Below are 19,644 nucleotides of genomic sequence, written 5' to 3'. Positions count from 1 at the left end.
TTCTGAGTGGGAGTTAGAATGAAGTGCAGAGGAGCACACTTACATCTGTCCTGGCCTGTGAAAGGCTGTCAGTGAACGTGCTCCCTCTCTGAGTGAACCCAGTCCTTCATAAAGTCTTTCAGTCTCTTTTAGTGGTGTAACGTAATTATTTTTGCTTCTCAAACTCAAACCATTTGCTGTTTTATATATTTTTTATGTTTTATTGGGTTCAGAGAAATTGAGATATGTTTCTTTTTTTTGTTGTCGTCCTCCACTCAGCTGCCTCTAAGGACATCTTCTACTCCATCTCTTCCGGAGACCCTGAGGGTTACTTCAAGGTGGACAGTGCTTCTGGTACCATCCGTACAGCTCTTCCTTTGGACCATGAGACCTGCTCCAGTCTAGACCTGGAAATCCAGGCGCGCTCCGGCTCTCCTCCCGCGTACGGAACCAGCCGGGTACGAATAACCATCTCTGATGTGAACGACAACGCCCCCACCTTCCTGCCCTCCTCATCCGAGTCCCTCCTCTTACCAGAGGTCACCAAAATGGGGACTGTTATCTACCGCATTCAGGCCACTGACAAGGATTCTGGTCATAATGGTCAGCTCAGCTTCGACCTGGTCTCTCCCGGAGCTGCAGGCAGCAATGGCCAGAGGACGTTTGGTGTTGACCGGGGAAGTGGGGAGGTGCGTCTGATTGGGGGTTTGTCTTATGACAGTGTCCCACGCTATGACCTTCAGGTGGTTGCCAAGGATGGCGGAGCGCCTCAGCTTAGCTCCACCTTCACCCTCGTGGTCCACATCCAAGCACAAGATGCACAAGGCCCCAACTTTGACACCCTGACCTACCGTGTGGAGTTACGGGAAAACACAGCGCTCAACACGCGTTTCCTCCAGGTCCGAGCACTCAACAGAGAGGCTTCTGGGAATGGTGGAAGCTCCTCCTCATCTTCTTCCTCCTCTATTTCCTACCGCCTTCGGCCTGACGGTGACGCCGCTGGTTTTGGCATCATGCCCGATACCGGTTGGCTCTTTGTCCGTAGCTCTCTGGACCGAGAGGTCAAAGACATGTACCTGTTGACCGTCCTTGCCTCTTCAGGCCCAGGAGGGACGGGGAGAACTGGAAGCGCCACAGTCAGAGTGTCAGTGACTGACGAGAACGACAACTCCCCCAGACTGAGCCAGGAGAGGGTGTTCCTGGCTGTGCGAGAGAACCTGCTGGCCGGGTCCGGCTTTGGAAGAGTGTCTGCTACAGACAGGGATGCAGGACTAAATGCTCGACTCACCTACAGGCTCCTGCACGCTGACAGACACTTTCAGATCAACTCACAAACAGGTGAAGATGACGACCATGACTTAGCTTTTTCACTTAATGTGTTAAATGAAATTAATGTGGTTAAATTCACTACATAAGAATATTAAATGATTTCTTAGTTTAAGCCTTCACTCATTTAATCGTCCTCTATTTCTTCAGGTGAGATCAGCACCCGCCTCGCCCTGGACAGAGAGCAGCAGTCCAGTTACCAGCTGGTTGTGGTCGTCCAGGACGGGGGGACGCCCCCCCGCAGTGCCACCGGCACCGCTCATATCAGTGTGCTGGATGAAAACGACCACGCCCCCAGTTTCACTCATGCCAGGCCGGACAGGGAGCTGCTCCTTCAGGTGAGAATGAGTTTGATAGATCTGATCAGTTGCCTGGAAATACTATCCCTCTGAGGATTCACATGACTGCAGCGATATGTTTTGTGTCAACACTGTTGACAATACATGGCATGTTGGAGAAAGTCATGAATTTGAATTCATTAATAAAGATCCTTCTGGATTTCAGGTGATGGAGGGCCTTCCATCTGGGACAGTGTTAGGGACCCTGACAGCTAAAGACTCAGATGAGGGCGAGAATGGGACTGTGTACTACTCTTTATCAGGTCAGTGTTGTAAACACGTTTACATTTCCACACTTTATTCACTTAAATCACAATATTTCCTCATCACTAGTTTTACTTTGAGCTGCTCTATAACATCTTTCGCTTCCTCCAAAGGCTCCAGAGCCGAGCGCTTCTCCCTCAACCCGACCAGCGGCGAGCTGAAGACCGCCGCCCCTCTGAGATGGGCGGAGCGAGCTGAGTACACCTTCGATCTGACCGCTGCTGACCACGGAACACCGGGCCTGAGCTCCACCTGCCAGATACGGATACAGGTAAACTTACTCTGTGCATGTGTTGCTTCTCAAAAACTTTTATGAGGCACTGGACGATTTTAAACAAAGGCCAATCTGGTGACCAGGCCAAAAAAACAGCTCATATCGCCACATTACCTCAGCCCTTCTGCATTCCTTGCTGAGAGTAATTTCCTCAAACTGTGCACAGAAAGAACAGTGCAACTGTCAAAGGAATTGGAAAAGGAGGTAAATATGAGAAGGAGAGAAACTGAGCCTGGGCCCATACAAACAAAATCATCTATCCAATCTAGCGTGCGTTTCCTGCTCCGAAGGTTCGGAGGGTAATCAAAACCCAAGGTGAGAAACCCCGAGCTGCAGGAGGGAGCTGGTCCCGACTGAGTTATTGCTCTGAACTTTCTGCAGGAGGGTCAATCCTGCGTATCAACATACACTATCAGGAGTTCACCAGCAGGAAAGAAAGGGGTCTGCCACAGAGGCATGTAGCCAGGGAAGGGTGGAGGTTCTGCTCTGACTGTGGAGCTGCGCAGCTCGGTGTTTTCTGTGTGATGTGATTTCAGAAAGGAAAAGGATGTTAATTACAGCAGGAGTGCTCGCCTTAGATTTTGCCTGCTTGTGCGACACTGAGATTAGACTGAGGGGAAACAGGCACCTCGGAATCAAATGGTCCCAGATGAGATCTGATGAGAGCCAGCTGCATCGAATCGCACAAAGAGAAAGGGAATACACCACTGTACGGTAGCAGGCAGCCGTACGTGCACGCTGCACACGGCACATTCAAGCGCTCTCATGAGGTAACGTTTCCATATAATGATTTTAAGATAACGTTTCAAATAGCTGTGGGTGAAAACAGACACAGGGATGTTGTTGTACACCACAAATACTAGAGTACCCATGCTAAGTAGCTTGTATAGGAGAAGGCAGTGGAGATAGAGACCAGCACAGTACAGGACCGTTTCTGACTGCGCCGGCTAAAGCACAATCACATTAGAGATAACTGAAAAACTGTGATGCGTTTAAACGGTAAACGATCTGTATTCATAAAGACTAGTGCAGTGCCTGTTCTGATCCTGCCTGTTTGTAAAGCTTTTCTTTCTTCAACTGTAAAAGCGACCTGCAGTAACTGAGCAGCAGCCAGTAAAGAGCTGCTGCAGGAACTCGGTCCACAGAACCCTGAACCCTGAAGCTGCACCCCCCCTGCTGCACAAAGAGCTGTTCATCTGTTTATTCAAAGTTCAGTGAGACTCAGTTTAGTACACAGAACCCAGAACGTTGAGTCCCAACCACCGCTTCTACAAAGCACTAGTTTAGTTCAAAGTTTATTAATATTGAACTTTTCCAAACTGCACTTCCTTGGACCCTTAACAACACACATAACAAACGTGAAGCCAATAAGATGAACAGTTGTGGAAATATGCGAGGCCCATGCAGACACATTTCAATTTCTAAATCACTGTCCTGTGTTTTCTCGTGGACTGTGACTGGTTCCCTGTATCACTACAGTGAAACATTGTTCTATTTTCTTGCTTAGATCAAGATATTGTTGACTGCAAATGTCTGCACATAGATTGGTCTTTTTAGTCAGCACATGTTGTTGAATTATGCACACACACATTACCCACATCTATTTATAACCCAATAAAGAAACCAAAAGAATTCAATTCATTGCAATAGACTTTGGTAAAGCAAGTGAAGATTGTGTGTGTGTATGGATCTTTTTCATGTTGTAACCAGAGCTTGTAAAAATCTGCTTATGTTTGCTGTCTTCAGAATTCTTTCATCTGCCCCAGAACAAAATCCAAACCCTGAAACCGTTGCTCAGAGCAGTGAAAGTCCCCTGGCATGTATTTGTTCCCCATCTGACCAGACTGCTGCATATGGAGCCGCGGCATATTTACATTTTTCCCTCGGCATACACCCCCCCGTCATTATATTGTCACAGATCACAAATCCTGTGAACTCTCATCTCGAAGCCAAGATGCCGCAGTGTCAAGATATTTACTGGAAGGATCGAACATAATGTCTTCGTTTAAAATGAGAAATGCCTGTGAGGGTTATTATGGAAATAACAACAAAACAGACACAGACTGCAGCCCAAGGCCATGTGTGGGGATGGTCTGGAGTGTGAGCCATATCGTGCATCGTCTGCAGAATACCAGAGGAAATAAGATCCATTAACTTACACAGGGAAAAACTCAACTGGACACTTTTCTCCTTAGAACTGCATTTAGAATAGATTTCACTTTATTGTACTTATTGTCTTACAGGTTCTCAGCTCCACCAGATCCAACCCGAAGCCCAACATGCTCTCCATGACCCTGAACATAGTCGAAGGCGTTCCCCCGGGCTCCGTCGTCGGCTCCCTCCGCCCACATGACACGCATGACTCTATACTGGAGGGCCAGGTCACCTACCTCGTGGTGGGAGGGACAGACCGCGACGGTACGTTCATGGTGGACCGTTTGAAGGGCGACGTGTATCTGGTGCGCGAGCTGGACTACGAGAAGGGGTCGAAGTACATGCTGCAAGTGGAGGTGTCTGACTTCTCTCAAGCATTTCCCAGCAGCCACCTGGTGCAGCTGGATATCAACGTGCAGGACAGCAACGACCACGCGCCCAAGTTCACAGAGGACCCAGTTACCATCGTGATCCCAGAGAACATGGAGCCAGGGGCGTCAATTTACACCTTCCAGGCCGTGGATCAGGTGGGAAAATGAAATAAATCACATGGAAAGCAAATGCCATGCACTGAAATAAACTATGTGCAAATCTCAAAGTTTTCATTTCTCCTTCAACTTGTGCTTTTGTGTTCTTACAGGACGGCAGTGGACCCAACAGTGAGCTACGTTACTCCATTGAGCACTACTGGCCGGACACGCCCGACTTCCTGACCGTCGACCCCTTCAGCGGAGTCCTGACCTTTGGGCAGAAGTTAGACCGTGAGTCCACGCCTTCCCTCTTCCTCGTGGTGCGGGCCACAGATCAGGCGGCGGATCCCTCTCAGAGGCGCTGGGGCTCGGTCACCGCTCGAGTCTTTGTGACGGACGAAAACGACAACGCCCCGGTCTTCAGCTCTCCGTCTGCAGTCAGCATCATGGAGGACCAGCCTGTGGGGTGAGGGGCGAACTGACACTCTTTTGGAACTTTTATGGCTGAAAGCTTGAAAATCAGCAGATGTTCATGTTTGCTATTCTGTGACAGTTTGTCTGTATCTTCACTGGCAGGTTTGTGATTTTGTACGTGATGGCTCGAGATGACGACGAGGGTGAAAATGGCCGCGTGTCGTACAGGATCCAGACGGGGAACACCGCTGGTCGCTTCAGTCTGAACCCCAACACCGGTAAGATTATTTTCAGGCTGAGGACACATCATCTAAAAATAACAGGAGACTGGGAGTTTCCCATAAATATCCAGTTCACACTCCATCAAGGGACGATGGGAGAAAAAGTCACCACATAACTCAATTTAAAATCCTGTTTTTGAATGATTTAACACTGCAGGACTGTGATTGATAGATAATCAGCATCCAACCCCTGGACGCCCCCCAAATGAACAGAAGTTTCCAGAACATCATAATTATCCAGTGAACTTCTGCGTCTACAGGGTCTCAACTGCTGAAACACTCATAACCCCCATAACCCGCTTTACTAGATGATCTTTCATTGCCGTACAGTGCAATATTTCCGTTGAATTATGCTCTGGTGTTCTTTTCTTGACGTGTTCCTTCATGGGAACAGATCTTTATTTGGGCTGCGGACGTGGACGGCCTTTGATATCCTATATACGTGTATGTGTAATCTCTTCATCGCTTGTGCTGGGTGGTGTGGGTGTGCTCCACTCGGGCGGGGGATGGGATTAGGAACCAGGAGACGGACGTTTAATGGAGCTTCCAGATGGAAGAAAGTCTTTACTTCATTACTGTCAAGTGTCTCGTGCGTTAGCAGGGGTGGATTTCACTCCTGCTCTGTGTCTCACACTGTGTGGTTATGGCTTACGCTCATGGTTAAGAGTAGCTGTAATAGCAGATTAGCTTTGCACTGCGGAGACATTTACCAAACTGCCTGGCTGATGTGGGGGGTATCATTAGCCTGATTACTGCTTATAAATTACATGTCTGCTCAGCCAATATTAGATTTCTGTTGTTTCACATAACAGCTGCTTTCCTGGTGGTTTTATCGACCACTTGAAAGATATTGTTTTCTGTATGTCTCTTTAGTCGCCTTACATTTGATTCAGGCTTCTATATCGGCTTGGTATCATTAAAGCTCTTGTCAGACTTATAAAGGTAAAAAACTACATTTCTATACACATGCATTACCTCAGCCAAGGAAAAAAAACTACTGAACCCACTTCCATGATATTTTGTGGAGGGAAGCGACATGACCCAAGGAAGAAACTCCAAGCTTCCTCCTAGTTACAGATGCAGCCCTGATTAAATGCATATTTAGCTGAAATCCAGTTTGATATATTTTGTATTTTTGGAAACCTTAAGATCTTAGACAAAGTCCAGAGAACAGAGAGGATGAAGCTGTTACCAGTAAATTTCTCCCAGAGGAGAGGAGAACCAGTGCCGCCCGTGTTTTGGACCCGTCTCAGTTTTGTGGCTTAAACACGGGAGGAAACAGAACTTCACAGAAACATTAGAGTAATAACCTCACAGAACTCACCATGTGCTGTGTGCGTCTGACACACTGGGACATTAACACATTACACACATTTCTCAGACGCAGCATGCCAGCTAAACTTTTACACTGCTCTGAACTACACACACACACACACACACACACACACACACACACACACACACACACACACACACACACACACACACACACACACACACACACACACACACACACACACAGACACACACGTTTCATATTTCCTCTCGCGTTTGGCTGACCCTCTTGTCATAGCCGGGGTGATGACAGGTGTGTGGGGTACAGACACACAGAAAGTTGGGAGAGTAACTGAACCCACAGTCTAAACAGTAGACGTCTAATTCAGTCTCTATCTGAACGTAATTTACCCAAAATACACACATAGTAATGTCTTAGAAACTTAAAGGCTGACATGCTGTAATGTCGTCAGAGAAATGGAAAAATACAATGACCTAATTTAAGGGAAGGTCAAAGGTTGATTTGAGTTGGAAAATATGTAGTTCCAGGTTTTGCACTTGTGCAATAATCACACATGTGAACTGATAGAGGGACTTGAATGCATGTTCAAAGAGCCAGAAGTGAATATCTGGCACAAAGTCACTGTTGATTTGCGTAGTGTGGAAACTGCCATAAAGCGAAGCTGTAAAGTTCTTTTGTTTTTAATGCTCCTCAAGGTATAAAAATACTGTCCCCCACAGGTACACAAAATCACATGTTCACAAAAACAACACACATACAGCTACACACATGTTAAGACTAAAATATTTCAAAAGGAGATAAAGATTTTAAACTTCTTCACTCTTCACTAAATGTTCTTTTCATCTTTTGTAGGCTCCCTCTCCATCCTGAAAGCCTTGGACCGGGAAGAACAGGAAGACTTCAATCTGACCATTGTCGCGGAGGATCATGGGATACCTCAGCTCTCCACGTCTCAGGTGCTGTGCGTGCAGGTGATTGACGTGAACGACGAAGCTCCGGTGTTCCAGCGAACAGAGTTCGAGACCCAGGTGATGGAAAACCAAGGGCCAGGAACAACGGTGTTGACAGTAACTGCCACTGACAGGGATCAAGGTTGGTTCAAATTGTAAAATAACGGACAAACGCACCACATGAGAATATGGGGAGATACAAACACGTCTTATTTTATCAAACAAGGAACTTTTAACTCAGAAAAAACAAATGGGAAACAGATTTTCGACTTTATAATTCCATAAAATACTATATGTATAAAATATAAGTCGGAAATTCCAGGAACCCATCGTTTCTTTTTACATTTTCGAAGATGGAGCTGTGTAGTATAAGGCTCACAAATTCCGTGCGGAAAGAATGACTTAAAAAAGTCCGGCTGACGCCTCCAGTAGGAATAAGGCTGGAGAACTAAACAAGAGGGAGACATAAAAAAACCCACATGATTATAAAACCAACCACAAGCTCCTGCTAATGAAAATTTGTGGTCGCAGTCATTGTCCAGAGCCTTGTGCTGCTGGAGCTTTCATTAGGATTTCCTCCAGGCGCTGGGCAGCTTTGGAGTCATCAAATCATTAACTTATTACATTAAACGTTGCCCATTTTCTTTATGGCTTGTTTTGCAACAGCGCCCAGTGTGTGAGTTAGTTTTTACTTTCTTGTGTTTAAACACAGGGTCCAATGGCCAAGTGACATATGGAGGTGTGACGGAGGAAGGCTTCGTCATCAACCCTGTGACGGGGGTCATCACCACCACAAAGGAGCTGGACGCGGAGCTACAGGATCACTTCACTCTCACTGGTACAACAACTAAAGCTCATTAATGTCCACAGAGCACCTCGTGGTTTAAAGCCTTTGTGTGGGATCCAGCATCTCATCAGCTTAACAATTTCCATGTTTTTTTATCAGTGTATGCCAGGGACGGAGGGCTGCCTCCCAACTTTGCCAAGGCCGTGGTCCGCGTGGAGGTGCAGGACGTGAACGACAACGCTCCGGTGTTCTCGAAGCCGTGGTACCAGGTAGAGGTGCCAGAGAACCAGGCCCCGGTGGAGCTCTGCTTTCTCAAAGCTACGGACCCAGACTCAGGTCCTGGTGGACAGCTGGAGTACAGGATCACTGGTGAGGAGCAGTGTTGAGCGTCTCTCTTTATTCACTTTACCACAATTATCTTAATTGCAGCTTCAAGATGTGACTGTTGAGAATATAATTACATTTAATGAAAAACCGAATGTTTTGTCTTGATCATATTTATCATATTATCGAGTTGACACTTACTTGGACCGTTTTGTTGAACTGGAAGTGTGCAGGACTTGTAGGGATGGGATGCATGCAGCATTTGGACTCATGGGACTGGGCTATTCCTTCATCATGAAAGATCAGATCTTCATACAGTTTACCTCGACCCCTGTTATTATTCTGTCATATTTCAATGATGGTGCATCCCATATATCTGTCTGGATCACATTCAAACTTTGACTTAAGTGCAAAGTTGGCAGCAGAGCTTTGCCCCAACCGATCTATAGAAACCTCTTAATCAGGGTTCTTGCAGGGTCTTAAAGAGTCTAAAATTCAATAATCTGAATTTTAGGGCCCTAAAAGTCTTAAATACATTATTATTAGGTCTTATTTATATTAATGTTAACTTCCTTCATGCTTTAAAAGTCAGGTTTTTGAAAGAGAAATGTTTTGGCGACGTGCAAAGTTTGTAATGTCTCCATGTGTTGTCGTTCTTTCTCAACGGTACAGATATTAGCACGCTGTAATAAAACTATAAACAAGAACAACATGGAATGGATAACTTGGCTGTAGGAAAGATTATAGATACCTACTACTGTCTCTATAGTTTGTGAAAAGACGTGTTGTTTGTTGAAGTGTATAATTCTGAGACTGTAATATGTCATATCTGGTCTTATATTTCATTCATTATGGTCTTGAAAGGTCTTAAACTTGTGGAAACCTGCAGAAACCCTGTGTTAAAGATTCTTCATCTGTCACATGACTTTCTTCAGCGGGAGACCCTCAAGGAGATTTCCAACTCCACGTCAGCACCGGAGCCCTGTCCACGTCCCGCAGCCTAGACCGGGAGACAAAGGCCGTCTATACCCTTGAGGTGGTGGCCACGGACCGAGGCAGCCCCGCTCTCAGCACTACCGCCTCGGTGGAGGTCAAAGTGCTGGATGTCAATGACAACAGCCCGGTCTTCGGCAGAACCAGCTACTCTGTGGAAGTGTCAGAGGATGCTGCAGAGGGCACACACGTTCTGGAGGTGGGCAGAGATGAAAATGAAGATGATTAGAGGATCAGAAAACCTGCATCATACTAACAAAAGTACCCATGTATCAACACTGATTTAATAATATATACGTTTATTTGTGTATTTCCAGGTGACGGCCACAGACGCTGATGATGACCTGAATGGGAACGTTCTGTATTTCCTTAGCCGAGAGGCGCACGGAGCGTTTACTGTGGACGAGAACACCGGTCGCATCACCACGGCTGCACCTCTGGACCGGGAGAAACTGGCATCGTACAGCTTCCAGGTGTTTGCTGTTGACCTTTCACCTGCTGCACCCAGGAACACGTCTGCTCAGGTAAAGGAGGTGCAATGTTGAGGAGGTGTTCAGTTGAGTATTTTTTTGTTCATTACCTAATTTTGCACTTTGTGAACTCCTCCCTCTAGGTGACAGTCACCATCCTGGACGTCAACGACAACACCCCCTTCTTCATCCAGGATCCACTTGTCATTGAAGTGTCCAGCAGACATTCTCAGCGGGTTCTAGCCACGATGAAGGCAGAGGACAAGGACTTCGGGGCCAACGGTTCTGTGTTTTACCGTTTCGCGATGCCGGTGAAGGGTTTCAGTATCAACTCCCTGACTGGGGAGATCCAGGCCACTCAGCCATTGGGAGATCTGACTCAGGCTCAGAGGACGTTGATCGTGGAGGCCATGGACCAGGGCACCCCCGCTCAGTCCGCACAGGGTGTGGTGGTGATCTACGTGAAGGAGGTGCAGTACAGTGGCATTCGCTTCTCGAGGAATGCCAGAGACGTCAGCATACAGGAGAACACCGCAAACGGTTGGAAGATAATACATTCTTATCAGGCATCCATTCATTTGTGCTTTTATACCATTTAATGACCTCCCTGCTGTCACGGTTCAGGAATCATTTCTCTGTTCTTTTTCCTAAATTTAGGCACAACCGTGGCTCAGGCTCAGGCTCAACACCCGGACGGCACACGAAAGGGTATCAGCTACAGCCTCTTCAGTGGGAACAAGAAGCATTCATTCGGCATCAGCTCCTCATCAGGTAAAACTCCCAATAAAAGTATTTCAAGTAACAGACTACAGATTGCAAATAGGATGTTCAAGGCCGATGACCTCCTGAGACCAATTTTCTAATTTCTTTCTCCAGGTGAAATCTGGGTGCAGAAATCCAGGGGCCTGGACTTTGAGGACGCCCCCAGGCTCCGTCTCGTCGTGAAGGCTGAAACCATATCCTCCACCTCTTTCATGGCCATCAACCTGATCCTGCAGGATATCAACGACAACCTTCCGCGCTTTCAACTGCAGAACTATGTAGCCTACATGAGAGAGGCACAGGGATATGAAATGCCGATCATACAGGTACTAATACATGTAAAACCTGAACAATAAAGAAATAAGACATCGTATGACTGGTTCTTGGCCTGCTGGACACATTTCCTATTTCATCCTCCTCCACCTTTTTTCCCAGGTGGTTGCCGAGGATGTGGACCAGGGCCAGAACGGTCAGGTGACCTACTCCATTCAGTCATCGGGTATGAGCGGCCTGTTCAAGATTGACCCGATGACAGGAAGCATCACCACAGCCGCCATCATGGACCGTGAAATCTTTACCCAGACCAAGTGAGAACAGACCTTCGGTTAAATAAACCTCAGCCAGATCTTCTCAATGAGCACATTTTGAGGATGGATATATGTTTTACCTGTAATAACTTCATGGTGGTGTACAGGAGAAGGAAGAAATTAGACACAGCACATCATGAATCATACTCACTCAGCTAGTTAGTGTTTCGATAGCCGGTGAGGAAGCTGACATAGTCTGGTGAAGACAAAAGCACCATTACACACTGATATCTGCATGCCAGATGTGTGTGTGTGTGTGTGTGTGTGTTTCATACCGATATGAGTATGAGTGTGTAGCTGAAGGTAAAAATGTGAAATCAAGTTGATAAGCATTACAATCTAAATCTAATCTAAATGTAATAATAGACTTTTTGGAAAACCTCTTTTTCTTTGCCGACCCACAGACTCGTGGTTACAGCAACCGACAGAGGAAGTCCAAGACTGGCTGGCTCGGCCACGTTGACAGTGATCATCATTGATCAGAATGACAACAGTCCCACTATTCCGTTACCAAAGGAAGTCCGGATCCCAGAGAGTAAGTAATTAATTTGCAGGAATTTGATGCTTTCTGATTTTGTATTGTGCTGCAAGTTCAAATACAAACTCTGTACAGGTCATACGCTGGACTCACACGTATGTATATAAATTAAATTAACACTTTATTGTTTGATTTCTTTCTCCCTCCATCAGACATGTTGATCGGCACAGAGATCACTCTTGTGACGGGCAATGATGTCGACTCCAGTCCCGCCCTCTCCTACACCTTGCAGCTGGATCCAACGGCGTCCGGCAAGTTTGGGATTCACCGTTACAGCGGAGGCGTGTCGCTCACCGCCCCTCTGGACTTTGAGGAGAAGACGTGGTACACCGTCACTGTCCGGGCCACAGACAGCCAGCACCAGGCGGAGGCTAACATCACAATACTGGTGGAGGATGTTAACGACAATGCACCCGTGTTCACCCATGATCTCTACCAGGTAGGATGACTTATTAATCAAGCTCATGTTCTGTGTGTGCTGTGCAAATCTGTTTCCTGCAAATTCATACGTGCACATAAAAAATGCTGAACATTCATGTTTATCCATAGGAATTGTTTTGTCTCTGTACTTAGGTTTAATGCACATCATAAATACGGTGTAGAAAGGAATTTGATTCAAGTTTCCCATGTCTTCGCGGCTAATAAAGTTTGATAGGGAATTTAATTCACTTCAGAAACAAGCTACTTCATCGAGAAGGGGAAAACTGCATATGTAGGCATGTATGCACACTGTAAAAAAACGGTACATTCCCAATGTGCACACAGGGTGGGTGATAAAAGTTAACTACCTAATATTCACTGGGGAAAGGCTGCAGAGATGAGCCTGTATAATATTTACTACTCGGTGGCAGGAAATGACCTCAACGTGAGCGTGAGTTCAGGAAAAACAGGAACTACAGTATAAAATGCTCCGTTTAGTGCTTGTTGACCTCCTCGCCACGAGTTGAGGAAATTTACTGCAGTGTTTATGTGAGCTGTTATTTTTTATTTTTCACACAGATGCTCAGCTTTTGTTTGTGATCTTTCTGCGCCCCAGGTAACTCTGCCGGAGCACACGCCGCCGGGAACTGCGGTCGTCACGGTAACAGCCACTGACAGGGACTCTGGCGACAACGGAAAGATCACCTACAGCGTGACGTCGTCAACCCAGGAAGGATTCTACATTGACCCCAACAATGGTAAACAAACAACCTTTTAGTTTGTGTCCTGTTATTCTTTTACCTCACTGAAGCTGCTTTCAGACGGGGACTGAAGACCAGACATTATCCTGAACTAAAATCTATACAAATACAAATATCTCCTAATGAAAAAGAGGTGTCATACACGTAGAGGAAATACGAGATTCGAGCCCCAACTCCTCGCCTGAATGTTTCAGTCATTTTCGTAAGGTTGTGAACGTATGTGATCCAGACAATCTCCCGCTGAGTTTTTCAAAGTCAAATTCCAGAAAAATGTCCAGACCCAGTTATTTAGACACTTTCCAGCGTTCATGTCAAAATGGTTTCAAAGAATTTTAATTGAAAGTTCAGTAATATGAAATTCATTACAAAGTTAAGTGAAAGCACATTGTCTGACTCACTCGTGTTGCTTTCTGTATCCAGGCACCCTGTTTATTAGTCACAGAGCTGAGTTTGACCCTGAGCGTCCGTCAGTCAGTGTTGTCATTGAAGCTCGTGATGGAGGCTCGCCATCGCTCTCGTCCCTGACTACGGTCCAGGTTCAAATCTCTGACGTCAATGACAACGCTCCTGTGTTCCATCAATCTGATTACAGGTCAGTCTGCATTCATTACATTAGGAGCTGGAGGATTTATGCTCTAAACTCATTAGCTGTTCTTACATATGTAACATTCTTCTGTTTGCAGGGCTACAGTTGCAGAGGACACCATCCCAGGGTCGACAGTATTGACCTTTGAGGCCTTTGATAGCGACCTCTCAAGAGAAAACTGTGGCTTCGACTTCGCCATCGCCAACGGCAATGAGGGAAACGCATTCCAGATTGAAAGCAGCGTGCGCTTCCTGGAGGGGCGGGGCTTTCAAACTGTTGGGACTCTGCTGTTGGCTGAGGGGCTGGACTTCGAAACCAAGCCACTTTACAACCTCACAGTGGTGGTGTCAGACCGTGGCGTTCCCCAGAGGAGCTCGAGTGTGGCTGCAGTGATAACCATCGGGGATGTGAATGATAACCCTCCAGTGTTCAGCAGTGCTGAATACACCGTGTCCCTGAGTGAGGGAGCTGCTGCCGGGACGGAGATCATTCGACTCACTGCTACAGGTGGGAAATAGTCTTTATTTTCTGGGTATCTAATTTTCTCTTCCTGTCTCATTGTTCCTTTCTTACTTTATGGCTCCGTTAACTAATTGTACTCTGTTGTTGTCTGTTTTGTTTTCAGACCCAGACTCAACTCCCAATGCTGAGGTCCAGTACACCATCAGCTCTGGTAATGAGGTGAACTTATTTTCCATGGACCAGTGGACCGGAGCTCTGCGGCTTCAGCAAGCACTGGATCGTGAGCACCAGTCCACACATGTTGTCATCATCCAGGCCACAGACGGACAGGGACACTTCACGCTAGCTCCAGTGGTTGTCGACGTCAAAGACATTAATGATAATCATCCATTCTTCCCCGTGGAAGTCCTGACAGCTAGTATCAGAGAAAACCAACCAGCCAACTCAGCAGTGACTGTTCTCCACGCTATCGACCATGACACAGGGGTTTTCGGCCAGTTGAAGTACTACATGGTGGAACGGTCCAGGGTGGGAAAAGACAGTTTCATTGTGGACCAAAACTCAGGAGAAATCAGAAGCAAAATTTCCTTTGACTTCGAGAAGGTCAACGCCTTCAACTTTGTAGCAGTCGCTGTAGATTCAGGAAACCACACAGCCACTGTGACTGTTCAGGTGTTTGTCACGGGCGAGGATGAGTATGACCCTGCCTTCACGTCTTCTGATTTCACTTTTGAAGTCCCAGAGGGAGCCAAGAAAGGCCAGACCATTGGCCAGGTCCAAGCAAATGATGAGGATGGAGGTGTGGATGGTATTGTTCTTTATTCTCTCCCCACCAGCTCTCCATACTTTGACGTAAACAAAACCACTGGGGCAATTTTCCTCAAGCTGGACAGTTCAGGCAGTAGCAGTAGCAGTGGCTCGGGCCGGTCCAAAAGGGACACCAGGCTGATGACTCTTGACGTGAAAGCTCACAGTCCTCTGGATACATCTCGCACCACTACTTCCCAGGTCTCCATCGATGTCACAAACACCAACTTTGGCCTGGCTACTGACGTGGACATTCTACTGATTAGCATCGTTGCTGTGTCCCTTGGTTTCATCATCTTGCTTGTGGTCATGGCCGTGGTGGTGTTCCTGGTCAAGTCACGAAGGAGAAAGAAAGCACAGGATACAGGAAACAGAACTGCAGCCTCAGGAACTGCTCTGCAGAAACTGGATGAGTGCAACTCGGGATCTGGAGGTGAAAGAATCTACCACCAGGCCCTGCCAGGCTATGTTGGAGATCAGGGTGGAGCCGGTGGTGGTCCCTACACCCGAGGGGGCTCTCTCGATCCCTCTCACTCGAGTGGAAGAGGATCGGCTGAAGCGGCGGAAGATGATGAAATCAGGATGATAAACGAGTACCCCCGCGTTGCCTCCATCACCTCGTCCATGCAGGAGCACATCTCGGCCAGAGGACCAGACTCTGGGATTCAGCAGGATGCTGACCAGCTCTCAGATATCTCCTGTGAACCTGCAGCTTTGGAGGGTAGCACTTGGTTCAAAGGAAAGAAACTGGGCGGCAGTCTCAGTGGGACTTTGCTGTCTGGCCAGCTGCCAGTGTACAGGGATGAGGGAGGTGGGTACCTGGGAGTAGGCCGTGGCCTCAACATCTCCTTACCCAAGGATTATCCCTTCCCTGAAGACGGTAAACCTTCAGTGGATGGTTCCCTCACAGCCATCGTCGCCAGTGACGAGGAGCTCCGTGGAAGCTATAACTGGGATTACCTGCTTAACTGGTGCCCGCAGTTCCAGCCTCTTGCTAATGTCTTCACAGAGATTGCCAGGCTGAAAGACGAAACCGCCCAGCAGAGCCAGAACCCCCGCCAACCTTTCCAGCCCAAGCCCAAAATGGACCCCAAACCTCGAATTGATCCTCCACCCCTCATCACATCAGTGGCACACCCAGGGGCCATGTCCGTCCCACCCAAGGTCCCTGTGATTGGACGGACATTCCCCCATTTGGCCTCACTCCGCAGGTCCCCCATCAGTCATGAGGGATCCATCTCATCTGCAGCAATGTCCCCCAGCTTCTCCCCTTCTCTGTCCCCTCTGGCGGCTCGGTCTCCAGCTGTTTCTCCCTTTGGAGTCAACCAGGGGCCCTCAGCATCCATGATCAGCACTAGAGAGCCTTCGCTGGACCAGAGTCCAGATCGCGAGATGAGAATATGATGTAAAAATTAGAAAACTATTTAAGGAATACAGACAAACGGAGCAAAGCATGACAGAGCATCCCTCTGGCTGCTTCTCTTAGAACTTGGGTGTCAGTTGTACTGTTGTTCTCAGAAACCGTTGTTTTGAATGAGGGTTTCACAGATGTCCAGTGTTCAGCTCTGGACAATAAACGCACCCACACAAGCATACGTAACCTTCCTCTTTTAGAATATTTGTCTTGAAGTCCTTCCCTTGGTCGACAGTGTTACAGGAACACACGGAAGTGGAACATGTGCCTGGGTTGACAGGACCAGCCCGCCCTTCCACAGTGACGCAGGTCTCCATGAACTGATCGGGGTGAGGAGGTTAACGGACCTCTCTCTTACCATGCCCTGCAGTCAGAGATCCCTTAGTGTGTAGATAGATAAATGTGTAGTTTTCATGTTACCTCGCTGGCTGGCCAGAGAGTTAAGGGCCTCGTTCCTCTCTTTGTGTCCACGGACATTTTTACTCTCCAGTATTAAACTCATCGAGTGGCTGCTTTCAAAATGGCTGCTGCACATGTTTGTGAATCCGACGGACAAACGAACGGCTGCGTTCACAAAGACGCCGATTCACTGACTTGCCAATGCATCACACAGGAGATTGACCAATGGAGACAGATGACATGTCTTTTGATTTTGATTTTATTTTTTTTTATATATTTTTATATGAAATTATGATTTCAGATTTCCAGAAATGCCATTATTCCACACGGAGGGGGTTATTGATTTTTGTGTAATTGCATATATGTATATTTGTATGCAGACTACGTTATGTACTGTATGTGTCTCCTAGGTTTTTAGAGACTCTTGTGACATTTCTGATGTGAGTGAGCGGGAGACTGTTGTGTTTTTATCATTATTTATATGAAAAGACTTTGCCGCTCCATTTCAACAGTAGGAACCTGAACAGCTTCACACTAGGCTGTGCTCTGAAGGGGTTTTCTTTTTTTTTGTCAGATTGTAGATCTCTCCACATCCAAAACAGCAGCTTGATGCAAATCAATCTAAACGCCTGCTTCTCCAGAAATTCCGCGCACGCACCAACTCTGTTTCTCCAGGGATGGCTTCATTTACTGATCACCTCTGTGTCTTTGAAAAATGAAAGTGCTTCCTGAAGTCAATAACATCAGTTGTAAATTAATTTTACTGTGAAGTTGTTCATCTTAGCACGGCAGCAGTAACATGCAGGGAGCAGGCTGCGATTCCCGAAGCGGAGAAGTGGCATAACTTGGACAAAATGTAGCACACGAGGCGAACAAATGGGAAGCAGGAGCCTGAATCCACGAACCCTGATGAATGTACAAGGGTTTTGCAACCAGTGCAGTATTTATTTCCATGCTAACCCTTCTGTTCTGTACATTTTATTTCCGTTAGTCACACATCAAGATTGTCAATGACATGATGAGGTGTTTTCACCCACCATGTGTTCAACTCATCAGCCGCACCTTCTCTCTTTGCTCTCTCCGTTCAGATCGAGTTTTAGCCGCCTGCCTGCGCTGCTCGAGGCAAAAGACTCCGTGAATGTTCTTTTCATTCTTCCACGTGTATCTTTCTCCTTCTCGCCTGTTTTTAATCTTTGCAGATTGGACGTCTTCTCATTTTTCAAAAAAGATGGCTTCTACTCTGTTCTTTGTTCGACATGTAACCCGACAAATTGTCTCATGCAAACAGACAATGGTTCATCAAAAAGCTGCACATGCCGTGAGCCTGACTCTAGCACAACATGTTCTGGACTCCTAATCACGCTGGGACAGACACATTTCTGTATTGGAGGACGTCCATTTGGAGCTCAGCTGGAGATGAACGCCAGTGACTGATCAGTGGAGCAATGGCAGAAAAAAAAAGAGCTGTACATGTGTTTAAGGCAAATAATAAAAATTCCTACTGATCTCTTTTGACAAACTGGAGTTTGACTTTGTCTTTTTCATTATTCAAGTCACGAATTTAAGGGAAGAGGAGAGAAGTTATTAAAGTTTAAAATGGTTGTGTGCGCTGTGAGGGGGAACTTTGAAGCTCTGGAGTTTATTCCAGACATTCATGAGAAGAATTAGACAGTGGCAGAGTTGGGCAGAATCACACTTATCGCACTCTTATGAGGGCAGCAGGTAACGAGACAGAGACGTATGTCCAGGGGAGGTGTAACTGAACAGTCGATTAGGTTGTGTACAGTAAAATTGGTTATATTCAAAATACTAGAATGGCACTCAGGGAGCACACACCTCCCCAAGACCCAACAGTCCCCTTATGAAGCCACATTTATGTAGTGCCCTACTTTTGTTTACATATTGGTTCTTTTGATTTGGTTTCATATATATATTAATATATTGAAATATGACCTGGGTCAGTGTAAAGTATTTTCTTTTTTGTACTTTAATATTGGGAAATGTATTTTTGCGGATTCACATTTTGTCTGCGCTGGTAATTACTGGAATCACATGTTGCAGGATTATGATGTACAACAACAAAAACAACATCGGCCTGTGGAAAACCCCATGATACATTTTTCATGTTTATTTTACACTAAGTATTAATACTTTTAGGTAAAAAGCATGGTAAATGACCATGCACAAATTTTCTCAAAGATTTGTCTTGTGCTGGTCATGAAAAACAAACCAGGCACGTACACAAACAGACTATTGCGGCAAATACAAACGTGTCTGTCTTAATCCTCACGTTAATTCTGATATTTTTGATAAGAATAAGAATAAGTAGAAAGGCCAGAAAGAGAAGACTGAGAGGTGCTGCCCACTCTCCTCTCGTCTGCCTGATATGATGACTAAAGTTGCACATAACAGATTAACGCCAAGAGACTTGAGATTATCAGTGCACTATGTCACAGATTAACTAATAAACCAATTCATACTGAATGAAAATGTGATTTTACATTACATTGTGTTAATTATTACACTGAATTCTGATTCTGAGAGAAGAATTTTTCCATTAAGAGACACGGTGAAGGTCGGCCTTGAG

General features: G+C 46.3%; 1 protein-coding gene across 1 annotated transcript in view; it reads left to right on the top strand.

Annotated features, from left to right (window-relative positions):
- The window catches only part of dchs1b (dachsous cadherin-related 1b), an 88,117-nt gene extending 69,541 nt beyond the window's left edge, over window positions 1-18,576 (top strand). The window contains exons 8-29 of the mRNA XM_035178673.2: window positions 259-1,317; window positions 1,456-1,643; window positions 1,810-1,906; window positions 2,021-2,178; window positions 4,425-4,862; window positions 4,976-5,271; window positions 5,382-5,497; window positions 7,650-7,889; window positions 8,460-8,585; window positions 8,694-8,903; window positions 9,794-10,050; window positions 10,169-10,375; window positions 10,465-10,861; window positions 10,979-11,092; window positions 11,198-11,409; window positions 11,519-11,670; window positions 12,075-12,205; window positions 12,361-12,647; window positions 13,245-13,386; window positions 13,810-13,981; window positions 14,073-14,482; window positions 14,601-18,576. Of these exons, the coding sequence (XP_035034564.2) occupies window positions 259-1,317; window positions 1,456-1,643; window positions 1,810-1,906; window positions 2,021-2,178; window positions 4,425-4,862; window positions 4,976-5,271; window positions 5,382-5,497; window positions 7,650-7,889; window positions 8,460-8,585; window positions 8,694-8,903; window positions 9,794-10,050; window positions 10,169-10,375; window positions 10,465-10,861; window positions 10,979-11,092; window positions 11,198-11,409; window positions 11,519-11,670; window positions 12,075-12,205; window positions 12,361-12,647; window positions 13,245-13,386; window positions 13,810-13,981; window positions 14,073-14,482; window positions 14,601-16,648 (7,457 nt within the window). The 3' untranslated portion in view covers window positions 16,649-18,576. The remainder of the gene's footprint in view (window positions 1-258; window positions 1,318-1,455; window positions 1,644-1,809; window positions 1,907-2,020; window positions 2,179-4,424; window positions 4,863-4,975; window positions 5,272-5,381; window positions 5,498-7,649; window positions 7,890-8,459; window positions 8,586-8,693; window positions 8,904-9,793; window positions 10,051-10,168; window positions 10,376-10,464; window positions 10,862-10,978; window positions 11,093-11,197; window positions 11,410-11,518; window positions 11,671-12,074; window positions 12,206-12,360; window positions 12,648-13,244; window positions 13,387-13,809; window positions 13,982-14,072; window positions 14,483-14,600) is intronic.
- Window positions 18,577-19,644: the final 1,068 nt, after the last annotated feature.

Source organism: Hippoglossus stenolepis, chromosome 15, assembly GCF_022539355.2.
Source record: "Hippoglossus stenolepis isolate QCI-W04-F060 chromosome 15, HSTE1.2, whole genome shotgun sequence".
Taxonomy (NCBI): domain Eukaryota; kingdom Metazoa; phylum Chordata; class Actinopteri; order Pleuronectiformes; family Pleuronectidae; genus Hippoglossus; species Hippoglossus stenolepis.
The sequence above is the reverse complement of the archived record's forward strand: the minus strand, read 5'-3'. Positions and strand labels throughout refer to the sequence as shown.